General features: G+C 38.1%; 1 protein-coding gene across 2 annotated transcripts; it reads right to left on the bottom strand.

The window, feature by feature from the left end:
* Positions 1-5,129: 5,129 nt before the first annotated feature.
* LOC114140766 (membrane cofactor protein-like) lies at positions 5,130-13,868 on the bottom strand. 2 transcript variants are annotated; one of them, XM_028010976.1, is made up of 9 exons: positions 13,781-13,868; positions 11,576-11,670; positions 11,301-11,488; positions 10,469-10,568; positions 10,318-10,391; positions 10,059-10,238; positions 8,062-8,241; positions 7,488-7,529; positions 5,130-5,759 (listed from the first exon to the last, which is right to left on the bottom strand). In XM_028010976.1, exons 1-9 carry the CDS (start codon positions 13,790-13,792, stop codon positions 5,719-5,721), a joined length of 912 nt encoding a protein of 303 aa, XP_027866777.1. In that variant the 5' UTR covers positions 13,793-13,868; the 3' UTR covers positions 5,130-5,718. The 2 variants fall into 2 exon arrangements, with proteins under 2 accessions (XP_027866777.1, XP_027866776.1); XM_028010975.1 differs by lacking the exons at positions 5,130-5,759; positions 11,301-11,488 and adding an exon at positions 5,784-6,406 and having other exon boundaries at positions 11,535-11,670.
* Between the last annotated feature and the right edge of the window lie 1,058 nt (positions 13,869-14,926).

Raw genomic sequence — 14,926 nt, 5'->3', positions numbered from 1 at the left:
TCTCAACCACTGGAGGGCACGATGGTCCGTCTCTAGAATAAAGTGACGTCCCAAAAGATAATACCTCAGGGCCTCAATAGCCCACTTCATGGCCAAGCACTCCTTTTCCACTGTTGAATATCTCGTCTCCCTGTCAAGCAGCTTCCGACTCAGAAACACCACAGGTCTTCTTTCACCGTCCACCTCTTGTAGAAGGACAGCTCCAAGTCCCACTCCCGAAGCATCTGTTTGTAAGATGAATGGCTTAGTGAAGTCTGGTGTGTGCAAAACAGGATGAGTACATACCGCTTGCTTGAGATCTTTGAAGGCTCGATCACAATCTTCTGTCCAGCACACTTTGTTGGGGGCTGCACCCTTTGTTAGATGGTTCAGTACAGCTGCTCGTTCGGCAAAAGAAGGTATGAATTTTCGGTACCAGCCCACCAAACCAAGAAATCCTCTCACCTTCTTCTTTGTAGTTGGAACCGGGAAGGAATGGATTGCGTCCAGCTTCCCCACTTGAGGCTTTATTTTCCCAAATCCAATGACAAAACCTAAGTACTCCACTTCTCTCTGGGCTACATTACACTTCTTTGGGTTAACAGTCAGTCCAACCAGCCTGATGCGGTGTAGGACCTCCTGCAGGTGAATCAGATGCTCCTCCCAGGACTGGCTATACACCACAACATCGTCTAAATATGCTGCAGAAAATGCTGAAACATCTCTCAGTACATGATCCATTAAACGTTGGAATGTTGCTGGGGCACCCTGTAGCCCAAATGGCATGACTCTAAATTGGTACATACCAAAAGGAGTTTTAAAGGCGGTCAGCTCTCTTGCCTCTGGTGCCAACGCCACTTGCCAGTATCCTTTGCACAGATCCAGCGTTGTGATGTAGCTTGCTGAACCGACTTTCTCCAGTAGGTCGTCCACCCTGGGCATCGGGTACGGGTCAAAGTTGGACACAGCATTTAAATATCTAAAATCTATGCAAAATCTTAGGGAGCCATCTTTCTTCGGTACCAACACAATCGGGCTGCACCACTCACTACTAGACTCTTCAATTATACCCAAATCCCGCATCAGCTTTAATTCTTTTTCCAGTACTGGAACCAACCGCTCTGGTATGCGATAGCTCTTTTGACGACTCGGTGCATCTTCTTTCAGCCGAATCTTGTGTTGAACCAGTGATGTAAATCCTGGAACTTCTTGAAAAAGCTGAGGGTCCAAGAGAGGTTTGATTTTGTCCTGCTTAGTAGGGGACAGATGAGAAATGTCAACCAAAGCACAGTCTGACATGCTAGTTGGAAAAAATTTTTCAGTCACCTCCTCATCCTCAACTGCTCTCACAAATAGCTCCTGGTGCACAGGCTCTTGTCGGCTGTGGAACTCTTTCAACAAGTTGACATGAAAGGTCTGATGCTTTTTAGCTCTTTCCGGCATGTACAGTTCATAAACCACTTTACTCACTTGTTTGGTGATCTCATATGGTCCATGCCATTTTGTCAGCAGCTTGTTGTCGCTGGTAGGAAGCAGTAACAGAACCTTCTGTCCTGGCAAGAAGACTCTGTCTCTGGCCTTCTGATCGTACCATGTCTTTTGATGTTGTTGAGCTGCTTTCATGTTGTCCTGTGCAAAAGATGCCATTTCCTGCAATCGCTCTCTCATGTTGATGACATATGCTGCAATGTTTTCCCCCTCTGGCTTAGCGTCTTCCCAACAGTCCTTCAGTAGATCCAGCGGACCTCTCACTTGATGCCCATACAATAGTTCGAAGGGTGAGAAACCTGTGGACACTTGTGGTACCTCCCGGTAAGCAAATAACAGGTACGGCAGCCATTGGTCCCAGTCAGCACCTGTGTCAGAGACAAACTTGCGCAGCATATTTTTGAGAGTCTGATTATATCTTTCCACTAGCCCGTCCGTTTGGGGGTGGTAAGGGGTGGTCTTAAGTCCCTTAATCCCTAATAATTTATAAACCTGCTGCAATAGTTTGGACAAAAAGTTTGTCCCACAATCTGTGAGAATTTCTCTTGGTATTCCTACTCTAGAGAAAAACTGCAGGAGACAATTAGCAACATGTCGGGCTTTAATGGATCTGAGAGGAAAAGCTTCAGGGTACCGTGTAGCATAGTCACATATCACCAATATATAACGGTAACCTGTCGAGCTCCTTTCTAATGGGCCCACAATATCCATGCCGAGCCTTTCAAAAGGTGTTTCAATAATTGGCAGCGGTTGTAGCCGGGCTCGTGCTACTCCTCTGCCTGAAGTCAACTGACATTTTTCACAGGAACTACAAAATTTAGAAATCTGGGTATACATTCCTGGCCAAACAAACCGGCTACTGATTCTACTCAGCGTTTTATGAAAAGCCATATGACCTGCCCACGGAATTGAGTGGCCCAGCTCCATAACTTTGTGCCTGAACTGTTGTGGAAGGGCTAATGTTTCACACTGTCCCTTCTTCTGATATAAAATACCTCCCTTGATTATGTACACCGCATCTTCCAGGAAGTCTAACCGGCGCTGATTAGTTCCTCCCAATCCAGTTACTTTTTCAAACCAAGGTTTTAAAGTAGGATCATCTCTCTGTAGTGCACCTAAATCTGAGGGAATGTCAAACTCAAACAAGTTATTTGGCTTAGACAACTGTTCTATCCCTTCATCACCTGAGCCTTTGAATTTCTCCCTTCTTTTCTGAGCTTTTGACTTTTTAGTTTTTCCTAGCCTTGTTTCCAGAGACTCCCCAAAAAAGGGCAGCTCTTCCAACACCGTCTTTGAACTTTGAGCTCTTGTGACTACATTGCAAGGTTTCAATGGTTCTACTGGTATATCAGATGTAGGACATAAATCCCCTGTATCTCTGTTGGTAAGCACTTGGGGTTCATAGTCTGACTGGTGAATAAGGTCAAAGAGAGTGGGAATATCATTACCAAGTATAACTGAGTATGGCAAAGAGGGAACTACAGCTACTTGTACCAGGTATGTTTGACCTCCCACTGTCAAATACACCTCAGCACTAGGGTAGACATGTTCATCTCCATGTACACAGCTTATTTTAACCCCCACCCCACTTATCTTTTCTTCTGAGAGTAAGCTAGCACGCACTAGAGACTGGAAGCACCCAGAATCAAGCAAAGCTTCTTCTTTCTGCCCATTAACTAGAACAGAAACAGTGCACACTTTCTTTTCTACAGCCTCAATAGCTGGTCTTGGAACTGAACACAAAAGTGATGGCTTTGATTTAAGGGTGGGGCAGAAGTGTTGTGTATGGCCAAAGTCATTACAGTTGTAACATCTAATATCTTTGACTGAAGACTTGGGAAATGACTTTTTAACATTGGGAGGTCTTTGGGAAGGGAACTGCTTTGAACTAGAAACATTTCTAGTCTGACTTTGACCAGAGCCCTGTTCACCCCCAGTGGACTTACTTGATAGGGCATAGTGAGTCTCTCGGCCAAAATAGGTGCTCTTGCTCCCCTTCCTGGCTGATGTGAAGACCTCCGCAAGAGTAGCTGCTTCTTTTGCCGTCTTCGGGTCACGCTCACGTATCCCGATCTCCAACTCTGGATTAACCATTCTTAGAAACTGCTCCAGAATTATCTGCTCAGATATTTCTTGCACAGTAAATTTATCAGGTTTAATCCATCTTGAAAACAAGTCTTTCAATCGCACATAAAGTTCACGTGGCGTCTCACCTGGTTCAATCTTCAGGCATCTGAAGCGGCGTCGATAAGTGTCAGCAGTGATTTCATATTTTGCCAGAATTGCCTCTTTCACGTTGTCATAGTTCTCAGAGTCAGCCATATCCATTAGAACATAGGCTGTGCGGGCCTTGCCTGTCAGCAGAGGAACAAGACGGACCGCCCACTCATCTCTAGACCAACAACACACCTGGGCCATCCTCTCGAACGTCATCAGAAAATGCTCAATGTCGTCATCCGTGGATAAGGGAAGAAATCTTGGTTCAATTTTGGACCTGGAACCATGAGCTACCTGGACATCACCACCATCTGATTCTTCTTCATGTGCTTCAGCTGTTGTGGGTTGAACATGTGCTTCTGATACATCAGGTCTTTCAAGTACAGCATGCACTTGAAGCTGCATTTGTTGAAATTGATGCTGTATGCTTTTCCACCTTTGCTCCTGGCGGGAAAAATCTTTATCAATCTTCAGGTCTCTAGCCGCTTGAGACCGCATAATAGCTTTCACCAACACTGTCAGTTCCTCCAACTTATCTTCAGGGTTGGTCGCTGCCATGGTCTCCATTTCAGAGGAAGCTCCAGCTCCTTCATCAGGCTCTCCCTCTTGGCCTAGCTTTTTACCACCTCTGGTCATCATCTTCTCACTGTGGCATGAATGGCCCACTTCTGACACCACTTGTAACAAGGTAGCCGTTCGCGGTAGGATTTTACAGTGACGATGAAGCGTTGAGGCAGAGTCAGGTGGAAAACAGCAGTGGTTTTATTCTTCACACAACATCAACCAACACTTCACAGGTGAAAACTGCAGTCTTAAATAGTCCCAGCTGTGACGGATCAAACCACCTTTAATTCACAGGGGAATCTCAATTCATCAATATCCACTTATTTAATTAAAATACCTTTTACTAAATATAAACATTTCTATTTACTTTTTATAAATATTTTATGTTTTATCATTACACCAAATGAAACACCACAAAACCCATAAACAATTCCCCCCCCCACACTTTTCAATGGCCTCTCCCGGAGACTATATATGGTGTCTGGACCCCCGGGGCAGTATTTGTCCAAACACCCTGGAGAGGACACAGAAAAGACAGGTGAGTCACTCTACATTAGCACTCCACACCCAACAGATTATGCACAACGCATTTGCTCAGTTTTACCCACTAGTAGCTCATTGCTCTGAGTAACAATTATCCTCCCTCCACAGGCAACCACCTCACTCGTCAATGAGGAGCAGCTGTGCAGAGCCCAGAACAAAAGGCTACATGCTAATGTCTAAAAATACTCAATAAATACAATTAAAACTTCTTGTGTGCAAATTGTTACTGATGTGCAAATCTATGCTTAAAGTGCAGTGCTAAATAAAGTGCTTGTTAATAAAGTGCAAAAATACTTTAAAAATGCAATACAGTGATTTCAGTAAAATAGTCCCAGTAATGAAGATCTCTTCATTACATGAACATACATTACAAAAAAACAATACTTAATATCTTTTCATTCAGGCACATCAAGAATGGCATTTATATTTGTTCAGGCACTATGGATTATCCAGCAATTCATTCTGTTTTCTTCAGTCTGGACCTTTAAGAGTGACTGGTTGATCAGCTATTAGAAACACAAAACTCATTCATGACGTGATTCATTTCATATTAATGAAAATATTTCTGTAATAAATAAAACCTTATGAGCAGCAATCTTACTATGTGAAGCTACAAACTAAAATAATACATAAACTAGACTCTTAGAATAGGAACTTGCTATATATATATATATAAATTTAAAACATCTTTCAAACATCTTAATTGCACATGCTTAGGACAACTTGTAAATCTGACTACCAAGGCTATGCTTGATGCTGAACTGCTTATATCTAGAATGAATCAAACAGGGACAGAACTTAATCTACTTCTGTCCCAGGATGCCGCTTTGAATCAAGTTCCCAAAAAATGACAAAGACTGCACAGCACACGAAGGGCAGGTACATCCCTGATCAGTCAGAAGAAGACCTCCACTCGAGATGATACGCTTACATCCAGTAATTTTGAACAAACATGACTGTGATGCTTACTGTGAAAAAAGAAAACAAACAAGACTCTTTAAACAACTTTTAGACAACTAGTAAAGCAATGTTTAAACTCGTAAAACAGCCATTTTCAACAGGAATAATGAGGAAGAGGGGAAAAAAAAACATCAAGCAGCATGAACAACAACTTTTATAAATGCATCTACTGGCAGTATTTTTATTTTAAGATTCATTTCAAAGGGGATCTGTTATATTTTATACTTTCAATTGGGTCTCAACTGTTTCTAAAAGCAGCCCCCCAAAAACCCAAAATGAACCAAGTTAATTATTTTTGATGTCTGGAAAATGAGTCGTTTCAAAACCCTGATGATTGTTGAGTCACAAGTGATGGGCAGTGGACCGTTACCTAGCAACCCAAGTGGAGCACAAGCACATTTGGTGAGCTGTAAAATGGCTGTTGGAAAGGACAAGTGTTTTGTTGTTGACTTGCCACTCAGAAACAACTTGCTAGATTCTTGTTGGTTACGAAGGATGCTCTTCTGCTTTTCAAAGTACTGTTGTATAATTGCTCATCTGTTTGCAGTCATTTTCACGTGCGAGTGTAAATATTGAGTCGGGGGGACATGGATGGAAGCAACTTATTTGTATTCAGAGTGACAACATGCCCTAAAGCAGCTCATTATCCCTGGAGCTGTAAATAGGCAGAACAGAGGAGAAGAATGATTTTCCGTAAAAAAATATATGAACATGTTTTTTATAGCACGTAGCCCATAGACCTATCCTAAGCTGTTCTAGGAAGAATAGTAGGTCACCTTGATGGTCTTTCTGTTCTTATTGGTCAACAATAGTTTTTGTTCCTGAAATTCTTCCACTGATACCATTTAACAACATTTAAGGCATTCCATAGAAGTCAGCACCTGACATGTGCCAGGACAATTTGCTCTAGAAAAGGAGCCAAAAAGGCTTTGCTGCACATCCTGCACCAGGGACCCCTAGTTAGACTATGCACCAATGCTGATATTAAATAAATTAATCATTAAAGTCTAAACATATCAAATGACCTGAAGTTTGGACTCTCGGAAGCTAAAGATGTGGCCAAAGCAACACACGCCAACAAATGCTTCAATGCACCACTAAATACATCCTTCTTTTACTAACAGCTGATCACTAAAAGCACAAATCCAAAAGCAAATTCAACCCAGGCATTCTAAAAGTGATAATAAGCATTAAAGTCACAGCTTCATTTTCAGTCGTTTGATAGTAAGAAATTGTTGATAATTTTAGAAGAAGCTCGTCTTCACAGCCAGTCTAGTTTGTCATCAATATCTAACATCTTTGTCCAAACAGGAAACAAAGGACTTCTGCCAAACACAAACATAGAAAAGTTGTCTAAAACTTATCTTAAAACATTCAAACTTGGTGTGGGAAAAGTCTGAACTCATGCGTATGTGAAAGGAAACCTTAAGCTGTGGTTTTCTTAATGCAGAAAACTTGATAAGCAGACTTGTGAAAGACTATGGCAGCTTAAACAGAGGCGTGTCTTTCTCATCACATTACTGAATTGTCTTAAGTATTTGATTATAAAACATGTTTTAAAATTCATAATTTCTGCTCTGCAGTCTGTTTATTAAAAAAAGAGTTTTGTTTTTACATCTAGGCTAATTAAAAGTAGGTGGAGATTGTTAATTTGAATACATTGTAAACAAAGAACAGAATGTAGGTATTTACTTAGCAAATTAATAATCATTATCTTAGATGAAATTGACACTCACCAAGTCCACCCAGTAATCCTCCCACAACAACATTTCCATTGCCTGTAAAATAAAATATAATAAATAAATAAAATTGAAATGATGGGAATGGATAATGGGATTATTTTTCACAAAGTGGTTCTGTCATTACAAAAAGCTATGACAAAAGTAAATCGTATAAAAATATATACAATATTTAACAAGAACTAAAAAATTTACAAGTCTATATACTGCTCCAACATTATGTACACAAGATTTCTATATATAGTGATAAGAATAACAATCATACATTTTATTTGGAGGCGCCTTTCAAAGCATTCAAGATCACAAAACAAAAAATACAGAAGAAAAACTATAAAACTGTAAAAGTTTATTGCTTATAAATCTGTATGTGTATGAAAGATGGCCATTCTATAGTTTCTATGATTTCAGACAAGTACAATTATAGAAAAAATAGATGCTAATTATGGAAGAAGTGAGATTTAAAGTTGTAATATTACATGTACTCCATTATCATTTTACGTAAAGCTATGAAGAGATTACTGATTATTCAGAGTTACCTAATCAATGGTGATAATTGTTATTGATGACTTACTGATGCATTCTGGAATTCTAGGATACCACTGGCTACTTATGTTGCAGGTCAGGGTATTTTGTCCGATCATTTTGTACCCAGGTTTGCAGTTATATATCACAGTAGCCATGTGCCTATGTGGAGGCCGAGAACCGTCAATATATTCTGCATTTGGAATCACAGGATCCTTACACTCAACCCCTGAAAGCAAAAAATGGAAAATGTTATACAACATACACAACTGTGCAATAGTTTTGTCAGGAATGAAAAAAATGTATAAACCAATTATAGCAAACGTGCTAAAGATTATCCATTTTTACATATACAGTGCTGTCAAAAATTCATTGTTTGGTTTAACTTTTTTCACACTGAAATGCTCCATGACAACAACTCCAAACATACTGCCAATGCCATTAACGATTACCTTCAGGTCAGAGAAAACAGTATGGCATAAAAGTGTCCTGATTTCAACATCATTGAGTCAGATGGGATAACATAAAGAGAGAAAATGATTTTAAGAGGACTACATTCACAGACAATCTGTGGGTTGGTTCACCAAGATTTATTAGCCAAGTTCCTTCCGAATCTGTGTGCAAGTGTACATTTAAAAGGAAAGGGTGGCCATACCAAATGTCAATTTTATTTAGAATTTTCTTTTGTTCGTTATATTTTAACACTTCAGTTTTCGAAAGCATCAATTATTTCTGTCAATTTTCCACATTTGCCAGAAACATTTGCACAGTACTGACAGATACAACTGAAAAGGCTATAAGAAACAGGTAACTTTTATTATCTCACATTAAATTAGACTAAACTTTCCTTGATCTAGGTCAGTCAGGTTCAATTACAACCTTTAAGTTAAATGGACGTTCTTTAAGGGAACACCTCAAACACACTGCTTCCTGGTGAGACATCTTTGGGGAAACATTTTTAAAAAACTATTCAAAATTGCATACAAAGAAGCAGAGCCCTCCATACATCTGGGTCTTAACGGGGTCCAACTTCCAGATGCCTGAAGGTGCCACTCATTGGTTCAAAGAATTAAATGGAGCAGAAACACCCATTAGGGAAGGAAATAGGTTCTGTGATCCAGAGATGAACATGTTTTTGTGCAAAAAGAAATCAATCCCAGAACAAGCGCTAACGACCTTACAAAGAGAAAGAAGCCAGTACTCCAAAGGCAACATAAAGAGCAAGATTACAGTTTGTAATTGCACTCAGAGAAGAACACTTTAATTTGGGAGAAATAATCTGTCTTTAACCATGATGGTTAAACAATGGTATGACAATGGTTACATTTGAAAAATAAAAAAAGGAAGTTTTCAACTCTAACAACACCATCCCAACTGTGGAGTACAAAGGTGACAATATCACTTATGTGTGTTTTGTTGCAGGTGGGACTGGTGCACTTCACAGAATAAAACACATCATGAGGAAACAACATGGAAATATTGATGCCACTTTTCAAGACATCAGCCAAGAAGTTAAGTCTTGATCACAAATGTGTCTTCCAATTTTTCACCTTGTGAACCAAAATAGTTAAGGAAATAGGGGGAAAATACTGTCAAACCTTTGGAATGGCCATCAGAATATGGACCAATAAAAAACTGCTCTAAAAAAAGTATGTAAGCAAAATGGATTACAAACCTGACTCAGTTAAACCAGTTTTGTCAGGAAAGATGGGCCCAAATTGAAGCAAACTATTGTGAGAGGCTTGTAGAAAAATACCCAAAATGTTTCACCAAAGTAATATAGTTAAAAGCAAACATCTAAATACTAAATTCAGCATAAATGTATATGAATTTTAATAAAGTAAAAAGAAAAAAGTTCTAATATTTAGCAAAAATAAAGGTAAATAATAAATAATTTGGTAATCCTAAGTCCCCTAAAACAGGAATGGTTCAGTCAGATTTAACATCATAGTGTGAGAAAATAATTGTTACCTGTCTTTATATACAATGCATACAGAAAATTTCAAGTGATGATGAACGTTTAGATGACAAGATTAAAATACTTACAGACGCATGACGGAGGAGAAGGTTTGAACTTTTCATTTTCCTCACAGATTAATTGTCGTGATCCATTGAGTGTATAACCTTTGTTGCAGGAATACTCGACAACGTCTCTGTATGCATAATCTTCCTTTAGTGGCACGAATGTACCATTTGCAATACTACTTGGCTGAAGACACTTAACAACTAGAAAACAAATTTCCTATTAGACAAAAAAACACAACTTACATTTCTAATAAGATCAGTAAGAACAAATGTCACCAACCTTCACATGTAGGCAACCTGGCCGACCATCCTTGGATTTCACATTTGATTTCACTTTTACCAACTAATATATGACTAATAAAAAAAAAAACAATAGAATAAGATGAACATTTCATTCAACTCTGAACACAAGCTATTTTTCTTCTACTAACCCTATGTTACAAGTGATCAATGCTTTATCCCCAAACTGCACTCCTTCAGGGTAGGAAACTTGTCCATTAGTCACTTCACCAAGAGATCCACAGCTCTTCCCTGGAATAGAAAGACACAAGCATTACATTTGTCTCTTATATAAACTACAAGACAATATATGAATATCTTAAAACAGTCATTAATTATCTGATGATTAAAAGATGTTGCACTTTGATAGCACATGTCTGTTGTCTGTTAAGCATTTAAGAACCCCACATCCAGTTGAAATTAAAACTGAAATTGTCTAGAGACCAAACATTAAATAAAATAGCACTTGTCAACAAATGTACATTTGGTCTGTAAATGAAAAACCAAAATACAAATTTTAAATGCAGTGTGATGTGGAATATTAAATATAAAACTGTTGATTTATTAACAGTCAATGTAAAACCAGTGATAATACTAGATTGTTGTCTTAAAGAAAATACAGAAGTAGGGAAAACAGTCTGGAAAATCAAACATTTGTTCTACACTCAATTTTCTTTTTCTTCATACTTTTCAAGAATGCAGATGAACTCACTATAAAATAATCCTGTGTAAATTTAACAATTTTAGATAAATTTGATTCTTAAACAGTCCTTTAAATAACCAACAAAATTTTTTTTGAATAAAATACCAACTTCAGCATCATTAACAAGGAGTGTATGCACATAATTCCTTGCTAGCCTTACACTGGGGAGATTTTGAGTACTTGTGACGCTCCCTCACACAGTAGCACCCTGGGCAGTGAGCCATATTGCAAAAAATGCTACTGAAAGTACATTAAGAACGTAGCTAAGAAAGCATATTCACTCTCGCAAGTCAGCTGAACAGGACTCCAAATCCCTGCAGTACACTTGATGCTTCCAGAACCTCCTGCGGATGTGTAGCCAGCATCACAGACGAAGACCACAGTGGACCCATCCTCAAATGTGTCTTTAAGGATGTACTCGTCCTTTAGATGCATGTTCTGCCGTGAGGCAGGTTTGGAGCACTGCTGCCTTATAATAAAATAAATAAAACAATGGATGATGTAAACCTACGTACAGGAACAAGGTTTCCTGTTCTCTATGTGAACGGGAACACACCCTGAGCAGGCAAGGCAAAGGCTGCCAAGTAGAAAGAGTGCAGAAACACTCATGGTCAGGTTCCAGTACAGTAATCCAACGACAAAGAAACCTTTCTGGAAAAGAAGAATGCAAATATAGAAGGGAAATTAATTGTTAACTAGGATGGTGAGATAGAATGAGTCACCGCAAAAAGGTTTGTCTCTATAAAATATTAACTCAAAAGGAATGTAGCCTTTAGGTTCTCTTTAGCTTGGTCAACCCCTTAAAAACAACTGCAGGTATTTGTATTTCTATATATATATATATATATATATATATATATATATATATATATATATATATATATATATATATATGTATAATACTTTTTTGTCAGAAATGTCAGTAGCTGTTCTTTAGATTTCATCACCATCAGGCTCAATACACAGCAGTCCATCATTCAGCGATAGCATTTTATCATTAAAAATCAGTGTTGTATAGTAACGAAGTAAAAATACTTCACTACTTTACTTAAGTATATTTTGGAGTACTTCATACTTTCCTCGAGTATGAAAATTTTTGATGACTTTCACTTTTACTTCACTATATTTCTGAATTTAATTGCGTACTTTTACTCCGATACATTTTCAATGTGTGGTTTAGTTACTCAAAAGCGAGAAAGAGAAACGCAAGTGTTTTGACCCCACCTACTGATTAGCAAGTAGCAAGTAGGCTACCGTAGCCTACTTGCCTGGGCTTGTTCATCACCACCAATAGGATACACCTGTTTCGCTTCTCCCATTAAACACAAAGCAAGTCTCGCAATCAGCAGCAGTCACATGGAGGAGGAGACGGAGACCACAACGACTACAACTACGTCGGACACGGCTCCAGGGGAACCACCAGCTGGTGATGAGAGCCCATGGCCGTATTTAAACACAATACACTCTTTCGTGGGTGTTAAAGATTCGTCGTACCGCATGCAGTTTATGTTATTCCTGCCCGAAGATGTGGAAATTCTATCTTACAAAAACTCCCCGTCCAACTTGAAGAAACACATCGAGGTAACTTCTTATGAAATGGTTATAATCCTCCTGTTTCAGTAACTATAGCTTGGTCACTAGACACTACTGTATTGTGAAATCTTGACCATAACGTTACCTGTATAAATGAACTTTGTTTGGCATTGTTTCAGTTCCATACGTGGTGTATTTAGCTTAGGCTTAATGTTGACTGTATCAGGCTACCTAGACTCCTCTGTTCAAGGGGGGACAGAAGCCATAGCGATAGCAATTTAGACTAAATTTAACAAATATAGGAAAGGCATGCAAGTTCAAAACCAGGTTTACAGATGCCAATAAGCTGCATTTCCCTCCCAATTTTTTTTTCTTTTGCATAATGACCAGTTGTGTGCACCACCTACTGACTGTAGCATTGACTGATTCACTGATTTGTGAAGTAGAGTAATCGTAACAGCTCTTTTTCTTCATGTTGGCCGCATTTTCTGTACTATTTATTTTTCTCATTTTCAGCACTGACCTTACTTAAAGGGAAAACTTAAGGCTTACAAAAACTTTATATTTTCTGTCCTGGAGGGTTTACTAAGAAGCTGGTTCAGTTGTAAAGCAGGTTAAGTTAACCTTGTTGTATAGGTAAAGCACCTAATTTTCTTAACTAAATGATGGCTGCAGGTATATCTATTAGCAGGTTTAATTTTGCCTGCACTTGGTTGGGTACATTATTTTAAGTGTATTTGACAAGTTTACCAAAATATAAAAAATGTCATTCAAACTGCATTTGCCTTGTTTTACTTTTTACTTGTACTTTTCATTACATTACTTGAGTACATCCATTTTTACAGTAATTTCCATACTTAAGTACAAGAAGTTTCAGATACTTTAAGACTTTAACTCAAGTAACATTTCAGTCAGTGACTTCGACTTTTACCAAAAGTCATATTTTGGAGAGGTACTTATACTTTTACTTGACTCTGAGATTTCAGTACTTTATACAACACTGTTAAAAATATTAATTCAGAAACAAAAAGGACCGTCACTTTTTCAATACGACTGTTTCTTCCTTTGTCAAAACACAAGGCGTAACCCTTATAACCAGCTACATGTGTTAATCTAAGTTCATCTCAAATATTAGACTATATGCCGACGTTTACAACAAAGTCAATATTTTCAACAAGTTTAGTTTAACAAATAACCAGAGAGATTCCGTTAGATGAGAAAACAGTACCTTAGCTTTCATTCGACACCTACTGTTTGCTCAGCTTCTTCTTTGTGTTTGTTGAAAGATTACATTACCAGCTTTGTGTGCATACCGCCACCTACCGTAGAATATATATATATATATATATATATATATATATATATATATATATATATATATATATATATATATATATATATATATATATATATATATATATATATATAGGGTGACTAAACGTCCGTATTTCCCGGGACATGTCCGTATTTCACGTCCTGTCCCGGGTTTTTTTTAGAAAGTGAGGAAATGTCCTGTTTTTTAAATTAAATTTAACCATTAAATTTACAGGCACTGCGCACGGCGCTGCGTGTGACGTAATCCCTGAGCCGCGTCAGTGCGGGCAGCCCTGTTCTTAATCAGAAGATAGATAGCGTGGCTGTCAGTACGCCAACAACTATCTATCTATCTATCTATCTATCTATCTATCTATCTATCTATCTATCTATCTATAGTTGCACATTTTCTGTCTGTCTATCACTGTTGCTTTAAAGCAAACGCATTTTTTTGCATTTGCTTTAAAGGTTAAAACAAATGCAATGTTTCTGAATATAGCCAGATCACGTAATTTAAAATTTCCTTGTAAGAAATCAGTAAGATCCAGCTTTAATTTCATATTTGTCAAACTAATATTTTATGTTCCTACACTTTCATACTGCAGAGAGAGTAACAGAATATGCGTAACAATTTAATTTTATCCACAAAAGCTGCATTTTATCTGTATCATGTTTTGGTGTGATAAATGATGCCATATTTTACCTTGTATATCAAAATCTGAGATGTGAAATTACTGTTTTTTTCTCCTCTGCTTCTTCCAGCATCTCTGATTCACATCTTTTTTTAATGAATCCTGTAAAAAGAAACTCTTATTTCATTTATTAGACAGACAAATCAATTCAAGGCAACTTGTTTATTAATCCCTTAAACTCAGAGAACTATGTGAGATGGAGAGACCCTTCCGTGCTGCACATAGTATAACTGACAATGGAGTGTGGTTTTATTAGCTATTGCTTTTAAGGTACAGCCTATAAGTCCATATTCTTATTACAGCGCCCTATCAAATCATGAAGTGTAATGATCACAGAGGTTTCCGCAACACCAACAGACAATTACTAT

Source organism: Xiphophorus couchianus, chromosome 24, assembly GCF_001444195.1.
Source record: "Xiphophorus couchianus chromosome 24, X_couchianus-1.0, whole genome shotgun sequence".
NCBI classification, from domain to species: Eukaryota; Metazoa; Chordata; class Actinopteri; order Cyprinodontiformes; family Poeciliidae; genus Xiphophorus; species Xiphophorus couchianus.
This window is presented reverse-complemented; position numbering and strand designations above follow the sequence as displayed.

What these genes read in the sequence shown, in the direction of transcription:
- LOC114140766 (XM_028010976.1), bottom strand. An exon ending in CTTTGCCTTGCCTGCTCAGG is followed by an intron (nt 11,489 to 11,575) that starts GTGTGTTCCCGT and finishes TTTTATTATAAG; the next exon opens with GCAGCAGTGCTCCAAACCTG. An exon ending in TAGAATTCCAGAATGCATCA is followed by an intron (nt 7,530 to 8,061) that starts GTAAGTCATCAA and finishes TTTATTTTACAG; the next exon opens with GCAATGGAAATGTTGTTGTG.